The following is a 14721-nucleotide window of genomic DNA, read 5'->3' as shown; positions in this document are numbered from 1 at the left end:
GTTCCAAAAACTGACAGTGAGGCGCCACTGCCAAAGACAACATCTATATACCTCAATGAATGCAGAGAGTTGAGCCGGTGCCTGCACGAAGCCTTCACACTACGTTCTAGTGTCTTTGGCATGAGAAGGTAATCTGCAGGCTACCAAAGGAGAAATGTGACCCCAACCCAGACACAAAACCTCTGACTAACAATCAGGCCTTCCGGCAAGATGTGCTAAGATAGTAGGTGGTGCAGAACTTGGGGAAGTGGCCAACCAATGTCTGCTTTAACTTGAGGGTGATGCCACAAGAGGGAGTCTGTGCCCTACACTGCCAGAAACCTGAGACTGGATCACCCAGAGAAGCAGAGTAGAACAATACAGACAGACAAATGATAGATAGATAGATAGATAGATAGATAGATAGATAGACAGACAGACAGACAGAATGAAATGATTACTAGAGATATTCTGCTATGCTTATAGATCAGTGCCTTGCCCAGCTGTCATCAGAGAGGCTTCCTCCAGCAGCAGATGAAAGCCGGTGCAAAGACCTGGGTATGAAGGCTTTTCCTTATCCTACTGTTTTGTTCTGTTTGGCTGTTGCCTCCTAGAGGCCTGCTCTCTTCTGAAGGGAAATGGAAGGGGAGTGGGTGTAGGGGAGAGGTGAGCTAGGGGCAGGGCAGAGCTGGGAGGAATAAAGATAAGGGAAACTGGTTGCTGATGTATACTGTATGAGACAAGAATCTCCCTCCCTCCCACCCTCCCTCCTTCCTTCTTTCCTTCCTTCCTTCCTTCTTCCTTCTGTCCTGAAACTCATTCTGTAGACCAGGCTGACCTTGAAGTCACAGAAATCTGCCTGCCATTGACCCACTGCCCAGTATTACTACCTGGAGAGCTCTGGTCCCTCCATTATTCACCAGAGCTTTGTAAGCTACTTTAGCCATCACAATATGCTTCTCATCAAACCACTTGTGGAGCAGCTGGCTACCCAGCACAGTCAACAAAACAAACAGGATGCACTGTGCTCCTCTTACCTGGCATCCATCATCCACTTTCTCTTCCCATGTCTCTTACCCAACCAGCCTCTCACAGTCCTGGCATACTCCCAGGTACAGTACTGTCTGGCTTAGAATGAGTTGCATTAATTGTGCGTGTGTGTGTGTGCGCGTGTGTGTGTGTGTGTGTGTGTGTGTGTGTGTGTGTGTGTTTTACTGTTAATTTTTTAGTCCTTCAAAGATATGACAGGGCTTTTAGTGGGTTTTTTTAGTACTGTAGGGTTCCCATCAATTCTGAAAACTGAAAGAATTGAGAATCTCAAGACATCTAAACATAATCCTAAGAATACACTCAAGTTTTCAAGAGCTGGGCAAAACTTGATGGCTAAGGATGGCTAATCTCGCAGAGGACTGGACTCCAATTCCCAACACCTAAAATGGGCAGGGTATAGTAACATTAACTCCACATGGCTCTGGTGTCTCCAGCATCCTTACACGCCTACGTATACAAGCACGTATTCATGAACAGACAAACACATAAACATAATAAAAATCAGTCTTTTTAAAAATCTCAGATTTTTACAAGTTTTTCTGCAACTTTACCATTTCCAGGCACTCATTAGCTCAACAGCAGCTTCATGATACTAACTTTACTTTTAGAAAACAACCATTAAAAATGTTAAATCAGGGAGGGTGCAGTGGCGCACGCCTGTAGTTCCAGCACTCTGGGAGGCAGAGGCAGGAGTATTGCTGTGAGTTCGAGGCTGGCCAGTGAATCCAGGACAGCCAAGACTACACAGAGAAACTCTATCTCAAAAAACCAAAACAGCTGGGCGTGGTAGCGCACACCTTTAATCCCAGCATTTGGGAGGCAGAGGCAGGTGGATTGCTGTGAGTTCGAGGCCAGCCTGGTCTACAAAAGCGAATCCACGACAGCCAAGGCTAACACAGAGAGACCCTATCTCGAAAAACCATTAAAAAAAAAAAAGTTAAATCAGGAGAAATGTTAGGTACTCACAGATGTCTGCGACATGCTTGACTGTTGCGTGACACTTCCTGTAGGGGATGTAGGTGGTCTTCCACTGGACAAACTTGCCTAAAATAACAAAACTATTGTAATATGTAAAAAACATGAAGGTAACTTCCTTGAGTTGTCAGAAGCTTGACAGAGACAGCTAGTTGTCAAACACCGTTTTCTCCCTTCTGTTTTGACTGCTTGACAGTCTACAGAAAACATGGCAGGGGGAAAAACAAACAAGCAGAACTTCCTGGAGCCACATTGATATGAAACTGCAATAAAAATTCTAAAGTCCATGTAAGAAACAAATCATTTATAGTCAACACAGCTTGATCCTGAGCATTTTTTTAAAAGAGAAAGAGCAAAGCTCTTTGAAAACAAATCCCTCCCCTGCTAGTCTTACTTCTTGTTTCTATGTGTTTATCTGCGTTACTATACACATGTGCCTCACAGAACACAGCTTCTGCCACGTGGGCCTCAGGGACCAAACTCAGTTCATGAGATCTGTGGCCAAGCTTAGCAGCAGGGCCCTCACGCTCTGAGTCCCCTAAGGTGTTTAGTTAGCTGCACTCCCATAATGTAATTATATTGATAAACTGTCATATGTTATCAGAACTCACTCAGCAGGTAGCGCTACAACTGCCGGCTGTTTCCCCCGGCCAACTTCAGCCCCAAGCATGTTTATCTACTGAGACCTCTTGCCTGGGGACTGGCTGGACGCCACTAACTCTGTGACAGAGAGGAAGGAAAGAAGCAAAACAGTCCAAGAAGAAAACATCGTGTCCTGGAAAACAGCTACAAGTTAAGCCATTCCCATCTGATATTATTATTGTCTACCCCACGACATCAATGTCCGTGCGCTGGGGCTTGAGAGATGGCTCAGCAGTTAAGAAAGCTACCACCACAGATGACCAGAGCTGGAGGCCCGGCATCTACGGCAGGTGGCTCACAAGTGCCTGTGACTCCGGATGCAGGGAGCAATGCTGTCTTCTGGCCCCCACAGGCACTGGCATACAGGTGTGCACACAAACACGCACACAACATAAACACACAGTAACGTCTTTCAATGAGCAAATAGTAAAATAAAAGAGAAAAGGCTGGAAGTTCAGGCCTGGTGGGAAGGGGGGTGGGGGGGTAGAGCGCAAGCATGCTGGGAAAGCTCGGCTGGAAACTCTAGCCAGCCGCCTCCTGTTCCGGTTGGGTTTTGCTGGTGGTTGGAAGCAGCAAGTGATGATTTTATCTCTGTACACTGCTGTGCGTTCTGTTACCTGAAAGCCTTACCCAAAGCGACACTGCTGGGCACAGCCACCGGGAACTCCAGCTCGCCACCTTAACAGGCCTTCCCCAGTTGCAGGCCCCTGGTTGGATGGGATTACTTCTCTGCTGTTGCCTGTGCTGGTGCTTGGAGGCCCTGCCTGAGAGGACATTGCTCCATCCTGGGTACTCTGTTAGGAACTCCAAATGACTGCCTCAGTGGGGCTGCACTGCTGGCTGTTTTGGGCACCTGACCTGATAACGTTTTTCTTTCTATCTATTTATCTATTCTTTTACTTTCACTTGCTATCTACTTAATAAATTCATCCATTCAAAACAAAAAACTTGCCAGGTGGCACGTGCCTTTAACTTCCAGCACTCAGGAGGCAGAGGCAGGCGGATCTGAGTTCAAGGTCAGCCTGGTCTACGGAGTGAGTTTTAGGACAGCCAGGTCTCCACAGGGAAACTGTCTGGAAAACTAAAAGGCAAACACTATGACTATGGCAGACCACTCTCCAGACTGTAAGAACAACTCACCGCCAGTCTCACTGTGCTGTTACTTTGAAGTGGAGTCCTACTCCACCATTATGAAAATGAAACTAAGAGCTGGGGCGATGGCTCTGTGGGCAGCGACACCTGCTCGGCAGGCACCTGAGGACAGCCGAGTGTGAGTCCTAGCACTCACACAAAAGCCAGGCACAGCGCCAGAGTCCTCTCAGTGCAGCACTGCAGGACAAGGGCAGGGAGCCCTGCAAGCTGCGGCCTAGCTGAAACAGGGGACTTCCGGTTCCTGAGTCAGGTGGGAGTGCTGCAGACAAAGACAGCCAAGAAAGACACCTACATCCTGCTCTGGCCTCCACATGTGCACACGTGGGCACACACTCACACTCATGTATGACCACACACAACACACCTAAACCATGAATAATTTTGTTAAAAAAGATAAAGCAGCTGGGTGGCGGCGGCGCATGACTTCAATCCCAGCACTAAGGAGGCGGAGGCAGGCGGATGGATCCACAGAGTGAGTACAGGACAGCCGGCGCTGAAACTTGCACTATATCAACAGCCAGTGGGTCTCAATATCCTCAAACCATAAATACAACTGCTACTTAAGATATTATTTTTAGCTCACTACTGAAGCTGGCACAGTAGAACACACCCCTGATGCCAGCACTGGGAGGCAGAGGCAGGTGGGTCTCGGTGAGGCTGAGGCCAGCCTGGCCTCGACAGCGACCTCTAGGCAAGCCAGGGCTATATAGTAAGAAGACACTGTCTTAAAAAAAAATTAAAATGCACTATTGAAAAGAAGTAAAGCTGGATACAGTGACACATGGCTGTAATCCCAGCACTTGGGGGGCAGAGGCAGGTGGATCTCTAAGTTTGAAGAGGCCAGCCTGGTCTACAGAGCAAGTCCTAGACAGCCAAGGCTACACAGAGAAACCCTGTCTCAAAAAAACAAAAAAAACAAAGAAAGAAAGAAGAGAAAAGAAGGCTGGTATCTATGGATAAAGAAATAATTTTTTCACGTTCTATGAATTAAGATTATTTTCTGGTAAGATTTAAGAGTAACAACAAAATTCACAAAAACTTAAAAGTGTACATATTAATTTAAAAAATATATTGGCTTGTTTTCTTTTTCTTTTTTTCTTGTTCTCCTTTTGAGACAGGGTTTCTCTGTATAGCCCTGGCTGTAGACCAGGCTGGCCTCAAACTCAGAGAGATCCACCTGCCTCTGCCTCCCAAAACCTGGGATTAAAGATGTGCCCACTAGGCTGAGTTTCTTTTTTTTAAATAAAAAACATTTAATCATAAAATTAAGTTATTAAAACACTACAAATGTAGCATTTATATAACTCCTGATTGGGTCATGGTTCTTCTTGCTATATATAGGTAGTTAATTGCATATATGTGTAATAATATAAATGTATAAGTAAAAAATAAAAAATGTTTAATTAAAAAATAAATAAAATTAAGTTATTGATAGGACTAATTTCAGATTTTAGAAAGGTACACATACATACATGCACACACACCTGTGTGTTGCCACATGACCACCTCTAAAATAAAGTATGAACAACTCTACTTCATCTACTGCTGGAAATTTTATCCAGTTTATGCTCTTTAATGAGTATAAAATGCCTATGTAAGAAAAAAAAAAAAAAGGCCAGCCTGGTCTACAAAGGGAGCCAGGACAGCCAAGGCTATACAGAGAAACCCTGTCTCAGAAAACAGAAAAAAAAAAAAAAAAAACCCGCAGAAACTAGCCAGGCATGGGTGCACACACCTTTAATGCTAACACTCGGGAGGCAGAAGCAGGTGGATCGCTGTGAGTTCAAGGCCAGCTTGGTCTACAAAGTGAGTCCAGGACAGCCAAGACCACACAGAGAAACCCTGTCTCGAAAAAACAAAACAACAACAACAAAAAAAGAAAACAGAAACTTAGCTTCAGCTTTTAAAAAATATAACTCATATAACCTTAAGTATTCAATGTTTCACCTAAAATTTTGGAGACAAAAACACACCATCTATAGAACAACTTAGACAGAGCTCTCCTCCTGATGAGCTTGTGTTGCCAGCCTATAAGCCATGTCCTCCAGGGCACCGGCGAGCGCTCCCGTGAGTAGTCCCGGGGAGTGTGGCCCCTGTTCTCACCTGCACAGCAGCGAGGCTCTGGAGCTGGGAGCTGCTGAGGTGCTGCTGCTGCAGAGCAGCCGTGTGCAGCATCAGGTGCTGCTGCTGAGCCGCGTACATCTGCTGAAGGTAGTGCGCCGTGGAGCTGGGGGGGCGATGCAGAGCCTGCTGAATCACCTGCGACAAGGGAAGGGAGCCTCTGTGAAACCATCATGGCAGCCTGGTCTGTTAGCGTCCGGTGCTGAGGTTCACACACACGTGGAGCACCGGCTCTACTATTATAACTCCTGCCACCATTAACTTAACCACGAGCTTCCGGATGTGGTGGCGCACGCCTTTAATCCCAGCACTCGGGAGGCAGAGGCAGGCGGATCGCTGTGAGTTTGAGGCCAGCCTGGTCTACAAAGTGAGTCCAGGATGGCCAAGGCTACACAAAGAAACCCTGTCGCGAAAAACCAAAAAAAAAAGAAAGTGACAGCTTAAGGTTTGACGACTTTAATACTCAATGACATGAAGCATACTGACACACTAGCCTATTGGTGCATATCACTAGGATTTTCTTGTTATACAAATTAAATTACCCAGATCATTCATTTAAAGTAGAATGGGATAGATATGTTAGGAAGTCATAAGTATTATTAGAGGTCAAATAAACTTACAATTAAACAGTTATAGCAATTTACAACCTTTGGTGGACAGAGCTCCAAAAGACTACTACTACTGACTAGGAAAATAAACCCTCCTACACAAGAAGTAAGAATCTGAGCTGTATAGACTTTCTGTATACAGCTTGGCAGACGTCAGGGCACATGTATAAAGAATAGCTTCACCATGTAGCCATTATAAACAGTAATACAGACAAATGCAATGACCCCCAACCACGTGTCTAGCAAGTACATAAAAACGGCTAGAGTAAAGAAGGAGGTTTTAGCTTTAAACTGAACTTGAATTTTAAATTTAATGTACAGATATACCTAGTGACTTTAATCCCAGCACTGGGACGCAGAGGCAGATGGATCTCTGTGAGTTCGAGGCCAGCCTGGTCTACAAAGGGAGTCCAGGACAGCCAAGACTGTTATACAGAGAAACCCTGTCTTAAAAAAAAAAGGGGGGGGGGAGGAGGAGGAGGAAGAAAGAAAGAAAGAAAGAAAGTAGTAAGTAGTAAGTAGTAGTAGTAGTCATACTTCACAAGATGAAGAAAATCATTTTGAGTAGAATACTATTTAGTCTTAAAGTTCCTGACATATGTGCCGGGTGTGGTGGGACAATCCTTTAATCCCGGCACTTGGGAGGCATAGGCAAATGGATCTCTGCGAGATTGAAGATAGCCTGGGCTACAAAGCAAGTCCAGGACGGCCAGGGCTATTACACAGAGAAACCCTATCACGGGAAAAAACAGACAGACAAACAAAAAATTCCTGAGCTAGTCAAGGAGATAATAAGGTGAGTACATCAGCGACGACTGCTTTGGTCTTTCTATACATATCTCAAAGTCCTACAGTGAGTATTATATTAACTATTACATAAAATTAAAAGCGTACTTCTCTTTTAAAATGACTCAAATTTTTTTAATTTTTAAAAATTATCCAATTCCCTGTTTCCACATAGGAATACTTGCAATCATTTCTAAAAATACATCTGTGTGTGTATTGGTGTCCATGGCATGTGTGGAGGTCAGAGGTCAACTTTAGGAGCTGGCCCTCTCCTCCCTCCTGAATATGGCTGCCGTGCCCATGTGGCAGTCAGCTCACTCCCGCCTGCAGCGGCAGCTCCAGGCCATCTGCCCCTGCAGGCAACAGGCGCGCACACGCTACACATACATACATGCAAACAGAATGCACACTTTAAAAATACATGCAGGGCTGGAGAGCTGGCTCAGCTCTTCCAGAGGACCCAGATTCAGTTCCCAGCATGCACATGGTGGCTCAAACCGTGCACAGCTGCAGTCCTGGAGGAACTTCCAGCCTTCATGGGTACTGCACACACTTGGTTCACACACACATACGCAAGCAAAACACTCTTACACAAATAAATCCCAAAAAATTAATAAGAATGTTTTTAAAAAATAAACACATAAAAATAATTAATTATAGTAATTATTAACAGATGTAAAATCTGAGCCTAAACAGAGGTCAAAATTTCTAAAAAGATAATAGAAGAACCCTCCATCTGTTGAGCGGCAAGTGAAGGCGCCTCCTCACGCCACTGTGCCTGCAGCACAGACACCAGAGTTTAAGTTCTGATGGAGGAGTGTAGGAGGCAGGGGACCTCAGGACCTCAGGCATCACACCCTGCATCCCTTACTCACAGGCCCATGCGGTGCTCTTCACCTGCATGTGTGCCCCTCTCTCTCCCGCTGCACTCTTCTCACAGATTCCTAGCACATTGCTCACAGCAACAGACTCTGGATGCAACACTAAATGACTAAATGACTCAGAACCACAGTGTTTCTCTTTGGTCAGATAATCCATATGTGGTCTTCAAACTCCGTAACAAAACTCCCAAAGCTCAAACTCAATCACAAGTGGATAACTGACTTGATGTCTATTTCTGTCAACCTACTAACGTCCTGTGTCAGCACGGCCTCCTACTCACTACCAGTTACCTCATATGGCAACTACAAGCTAAAGGCACAGCAAACCACTCTTTCTTTGTTTCGCTACCGAAACCGGGGTACAGAAAATCCCCACGACTAAAAGGAAGGCTTGAAAGCTACAGAACTCCTTACGTCGTTCAGTGAGTGTGCCTTTGAAACACTCTCGATGACGTGATTCAGTGTCCTGCAATAGCTACTTTGAGCTTCTTATGGGACATATTAGCACCTGCAATGTCTCTAGCGACATTTCATTTATTAATTTATCCAGCTTAAGTGAAAATGACAAAAATGGCACTGACAAATATCATACCGCTTGTATGTTCTTTAATATAATATTCTCCCATTTATCACTCACCACAGATAAAAAAGACATTAGAAACAGATTGTGCATTCAAGTTTGAATTTCTGCTGAGCTGACTAGGTCTCCAACAGTTCTCTGTAATGACTTCAGAACTAAATTCGAAACCATAGAAGAGTTAAATAGTCCTTACACCAGAATATCTACCAGGAAAGAACAGGAACAGGGAGTACAGCACAAACTGTGAGGAATGCAATTATAAAAGAACATTTTCATCCCAGCACTTAAAAAAAAGATTAAACAAAACAAAACTTTAAAGAATGCAATTACAGCCGGGCGGTGGTGCACGCCTTTAATCCCAGCCCTTGTGAGGCAGAGGCAGGCAGATCACTGCGAGTTCGAGGCCAGCCTGGTCTACAAAGTGAGCCCAGGATAGTCAAGGCTATACAGAGAGACCCTGTCTCGAAAAACAAAAACAAAAAAACCCCCAAAACCCAAAAACAAAAACAAATGCAATTGCAACCCTGGCAGTGGTGGTACATGCCTTTAATCCCAGCACTGGGGAGGCTGAGGCAGGCAGATCTCTGAGTTCAAGGCCAGCCTGGTCTATAGAGTGAGTTCCAGGACACCCTGGGCTACACAGAGAAACTCTGCCTCAAAAAACAAAAACAAACAAACAAGAAAAAAAAAGCATACAGTTATAAGAATTGAGAATCGTGGCTGGAGAGACGGCTTAGTGGTTATGAGCACCGGCTGCTCTTCCAGAGGACCCGGGTTCAATTCCCGGCAACCACATGCAGCACACAACTGTCTGTAGCTCCTGTTCCAGGAGATCTGACACCCTCATTCAAACAAACATTCAGGAAAAAACAATGTACATAAAATATAAATAAACAAGCAAACAAACAAAAAAGAGTTGAGAATCCTAGAAAAGTGAAGGCAAGTAATATAGAAGAAGCAAGAGCCCAGAGCAGTTAATGGCAGGAGCTGAAGTCAGAAAGCCTGCCAGCAATGCCAGCCTGGAAATATTCTTCAGCTTATTTAAAACACTGGTTTTTCCCATTTGTAAAACTACTACTGTATAGCGGTCTGGTGAGAACTAAACAGAATAGTCCACACTGGGAAAGCATCCACTAAGTGCCTGGCACGTAAGAACAGTTCAATGGACCCCACTGTGATTTCTTAGAGATGCACACAGTTCTAGGTGTCCCCTTCATTCTCCAATAACTGATCAAAGTCCACAGCGTTGTCCACATTTCACTGCTTCCTGGGACTCAAAGAGATCATTATATCTTCCGCCCAAGGGCACACAGATATTGAGAATAATGAAAACCGAGTTCAAACAAAGCGCCTTCGAGACGACAGCACTCATGTCTTTTAAGACAGCACCGTATTGTCTCTGGTGGGATAAAGTTCAACCGAATCGATTTTACTTCCTCAGCTAAGTGATTACACCAAAAATCTTTCAAACTATTCTCTTCCCTCTCTACCCAAGAGGCAGGAGAACCTTCCTGCTTACTGTGCCTACAGTGCCTGAATGTAAAAAGTTTTCTCCAAGCCTATAGGCTTAAATATAAAGTAAAAGCCAGGAACGCATCTATTCTAAATATCTCACAAGTGATATCTTCACTCTTACAGCAGGGACATTCGATTATAATTTATTGTCATGTAATCTTTTTTTTTGGTTTTTGGTTTTTTTGGTTTTTGTTTTTTGTTTTTTTTGGTTTTTTCGAGACTGGGTCTCTCTGTGTAGCCTTGAGCTGTCCTAGACTCGCTTTGTAGACCAGGCTGGCCTCGAACTCACAGCGATCCACCTGCCTCTGCCTCCTGAGTGCTGGGATTAAAGGCGTGTACCACCACGCTCAGCTCTGTCATGTAATCTTATAAACTTAACCTCCCCATGCATATAGCTGAAATACCTGAACAGCATGTCGGTCTGAACCACTGTAGACAGAGATCTGTGGCTGCTGCATCCGAGAGGAGGAAGTGGTGATGGTGGTGGTGGTGGTGCTGCTGGCTGTCGTCAACACAGATGTTCCGGAGTTTGGCTCACTATCCATACTGGTACTGTGATCCTTAAATCTGGTGAATAACACCAAGGATCAGTATTGGTAAAAGCCCAATCTTATGAGCCTTAGTGAATACTCACAACAAAGAAAGCAGCAGTTAAGCATCTAAACTTACAGGAAGGCCTTAATAAAATAAAGCTAGTACATAATCCCCAAATACAAGAGAAACATCCTTCCCTCATACACAGAATATTTGATAGTTCCTATCTGCTAAACCAAATTCAAGTGACTCAGAGCAGTAACTGAGATGAGCCTAGGTTGAAGTTGATGTTTCATTAGTGAAAAGGGAGGGATTTGAGAAATGGGGGACTGAGAAATCCCAGTCAAGAAGCTCTCTGAAGCCAAGAGGTGGTGGCGCATGCCTTTAACCCCAGCACTCAGGAGGCAGAGGCAGGCAGATTGCTGTGACCAGCCTGGTCTACAAAGAGAGTCCAGGACAGCCAAGGCTACACAACAGAAAGAAACCCTATCTGAAAAAAACAAAAAACAAAACAAAACAAAACAAAAAAGAAGAAGAAGAAGAAGAGGAGGAGGAGGAGGAGGAGGAGGAAGAAGAGGAGGAAGAAGAAACAGCTCTCTGAAACTGACACTATTGGCAACAAGAGAATCAACTCTCTCCAATGGAGCCTCACTGGCTGCCCCAGCCCACAGGTCAGGGCAGCCCCGCCCCCCCTGCCCCACCCCCACCCCCACCCCCTCCCCGCCCAGCCAGGATAGCCAGCCAGCACAGAATGAACTCAGTAGCAACTCTGTGGGGGCAGTCTGCTTGATTTTGCTTTGTTTTGACAATTTTTGTCTAGAATTAAGTCTTGCTTATTTATTTTGATTTTTGTTGTTAATGGGGTTTTCTTGGGAGAGTTCTGTGGTTTTCTGTTTTCTTTTTCCTTTTTCTTTTTTTTTGTTGTTGTTGTTGTTTTTTTTGTTGAGACAGGGTATATTTGTATAGGCCTGGCTGTCCTGGAACTCGCTCTGTAATCCAGGCTGTCTTCAAACAGAAAGAAAAGAAATATAAAGAAAAAAAGAAAGAAAAAGAATATAAAGCTGGGTAGGTAGGGAAGGTGGGAAGAAACCAGGAGAAATTGGGAGAGGGAGAAACATAACCAAAATGTGTTATATGAAAAAAAAATTTTCAATAAAAAAGATTTGAAACCAAAAGATAAGGAAGGCTGTGAGAGGATATTAACCTAAGGGGGGGGGCGACTAAGCAATGTCTGAGTGTGTGTGTGTGTGTGTGTGTGTGTGTGTGTGTGTGTGTGTGTGTGTACATGCATATGGGAGTTATGGAGCTACCATGTGAGTATGGGGAACTGAACCCGGGTCCTTTTCGGGAACAAGTGCACCTAAGGCCTGAGCCTTCTCTTCCCCTCTCAGAGTCATCCGTAGCTATATTTTAGAGAAGACTCATAAGGACTAGTTTAACCGTAGCTGCCATACAGTTGTTTAAAATGAAGTCTTAGGAAACCTGGTATGGGGGCACACAGCCATGCAATCCCAGCACTTAGGCAAGGTTATCCTTGGCTGCATAATAAATGAGAGGGCAGCCTGGGCCACACAGGAAACCCTGTCTCTAAATAAATAAATAAGCAATAAAAATTAGGGACTAGAGAGATGGCTCAGTGGTTAAGAGAACTGCCTGTTCTTCCAGAGCACACAGGGCTAATTTCCAGCACACACCAATGAGCATAAAATAAAAGTAAATAATTTTAGAAAGAAATGAAAATTCAAAATAAGATGGTAAAAATATGTTAGTGGGGCTGAAAGACAATTCAGTGGTTAAGAGCACCGGCTATTCTTGCAAAGGACCTGGGTTTGGTGCTCAGCACCCCCACACAGCAGCTCATAACCCCAGGAAATCCAGTCCTGGGGGTCAGGTGTCCTTTTCTGGCCTCGGAGGGACCAAGCACATACCATGGCATAATGCACATACATATAAGCCAGCAAAATACCCATATACATAAAAATTTTAAGTTAACCTTTTTTCAACTCTCAATACCTTATTAGTCTGCAACACTGTCCTTACTAGTTCTAGCAGTAGCCGTTCAGCTTAATAATAGATTAGTCGACTTAGGAAAATAATGTAGCAAATCAAAGCAACATCTTATAACCTTACAAAAATCTTTTTTCACAGCGATTGCTCTAAAATGTGGGGGTACAAGATATAATTTATTCACTTTCCTATGTACAACCAAGAAAGTACATATTTGATCAAATTTTCTAGTCTTTTCCCTCCAATATTACAAACTTGTGTCATTGATGTTGTGGCACAAAGTTTCACCCAATAAAAACTCTATACTTGCCCAGCGTAGTGGTGCACACCTGTAATCCTAGCACTCAGGAGGCAGAGGCAGGCGGATCTCTGTGAGTTCCAGGCCAGCTTGATCTACAAAGTGAGTCCAGGGCAGCCAAGGCTACACAGAAAAACCCTGTCTCGAAAAAAAATAATAATAATAATAAACCGTAAATAAATAAATAAAAGAACTCTATACTTTAAATAAATGCAAGCCTCTAAGGTCAATTCTAAGAGCTTCCATATTGTTACAAACTAAAACCAAAGTAGTTGGCACCCCAGCGTCAGAAACCCACGTGAGATTTTACTAGTTTCCTCTTTCCTTATCTGTCTTTTCTCCTGTGAAATAAAAGTTGAACCAACTGACATTCCCATGCCCTCACTGACAAGACTGTAAAAAGAACATTTTTCTTTCTAAACCAAAACAGGGTGTCACTATGTAGCTCAGGTTTCTCCAGCCTGAATTCACATCTCCAATTCTCAAGCGAGAAAACTGAAAAGAAAAACAGAGGGGACTGATCTCTCACTTTTTATTAGAAGTTGATTCGTACATTTTTATCTTTCTCTGCTATTTTGTAACTGCTTTCCGTTGAGCAAACCACAGTATCATATGGTACCTATTCGATACTACACACAATCAGCAGTAAGGTAAAATCTTGATCAAAATTATCCTCTGTCATGACTTCCAAAATACCAGCGTAAACCCTAGTCTTTCAGAGTCTTACTCTGCTCAGCTGGATGTGCTCTCAAGCCCACACGCGACCCGCAAGTAGTTCGGACTAAGCAAAAAAAAAAACGATCAGAGAACTAGACATTAATTCTAAACATTGCTAAGTGCAACTGGCCAAACCATCGCCTTGCACTGAGGCCTGGTACAAAAGAACACTTCTGGTCAGTGCACGGGGGCCTTGGCACGGAAATATCTGCACGGCTCGGCTCTGGCACACCAGAGGCCTACCCAGTAAGTTGCAAGTCGCTAACTGAGCATACCATCACAGCGCGACGCAGGAATGCGGCCCCCAGGGAGGGAGGCAGGCACGCCGCTGCAGCGCGAGCCCGGAGCGGGACTGCAAGGAAAGGCCGGGGCGTGCCGGCCTGGCCGAGCTGCAGCTGGCGCCCCACACCTCCCTGGGCTCCCCCCACCCCGGCTCCCTGCGGTTCCCCCACCCCCCACCCCGGCTCCCCCGCACGGCGACCCGGCCACCGGGAGCCAGCGTGGGGGGAGGCCTGGCGGCGCCCGCCCTCCCGCTCGCCCGCCCGACCCGGCCCACCTCGCCGGGGCCCGCGGCTGCAATGACAGCCCCGGAGGAGCGGCCCCCAGGGCTCGCGTCCCGTCCCGGGAGACCGCGGAGGCCCGGGTCTCCCCCAGGCAGCTGTGCGCTTAAGGCCGCGCGGCCCCGGGGCCGGACCGTGCCATACGCACTCCCGAGGGGAGGCTGACTGGAGCTGCCATCCTCCCCCTCCTCCTCCTCCTCCCCCGGCCGGGCTCCTCCACCAGGCCGTGGCTCTCTCTTCTCCTCGGCGCTGCACTGTCAGCCTCGGAGGCCTGAGAGCTCCCTCGGGGGGACGTGTCGCTGCCCTCATTCGCACC

At 45.5% G+C, this 14721-nt stretch overlaps 1 protein-coding gene across 8 annotated transcripts in view; it reads right to left on the bottom strand.

The window, feature by feature from the left end:
- The window catches only part of PHC3 (polyhomeotic homolog 3), a 73698-nt gene that overhangs the window by 58889 nt on the left and 88 nt on the right, over positions 1-14721 (bottom strand). For 6 of the 8 annotated variants that reach the window (XM_084769362.1, XM_084769364.1, XM_084769369.1 and 3 more), the window contains exons 2-4: positions 10694-10856; positions 5902-6057; positions 1996-2073 (exon numbers count right to left, since the gene is read on the bottom strand). In XM_084769362.1, the coding sequence (XP_084625488.1) occupies positions 1996-2073; positions 5902-6057; positions 10694-10856 (397 nt within the window). Of the gene's footprint in view, positions 1-1995; positions 2088-5901; positions 6058-10693; positions 10857-14401; positions 14660-14721 lie in introns of those variants that run through there. The other 2 variants (XM_084769363.1, XM_084769368.1) reach the window with 2 other exon arrangements.

This window comes from Acomys minous, assembly GCF_964271855.1.
Source record: "Acomys minous genome assembly, chromosome: 19".
Lineage (NCBI taxonomy): Eukaryota > Metazoa > Chordata > Mammalia > Rodentia > Muridae > Acomys > Acomys minous.
This window is presented reverse-complemented; position numbering and strand designations above follow the sequence as displayed.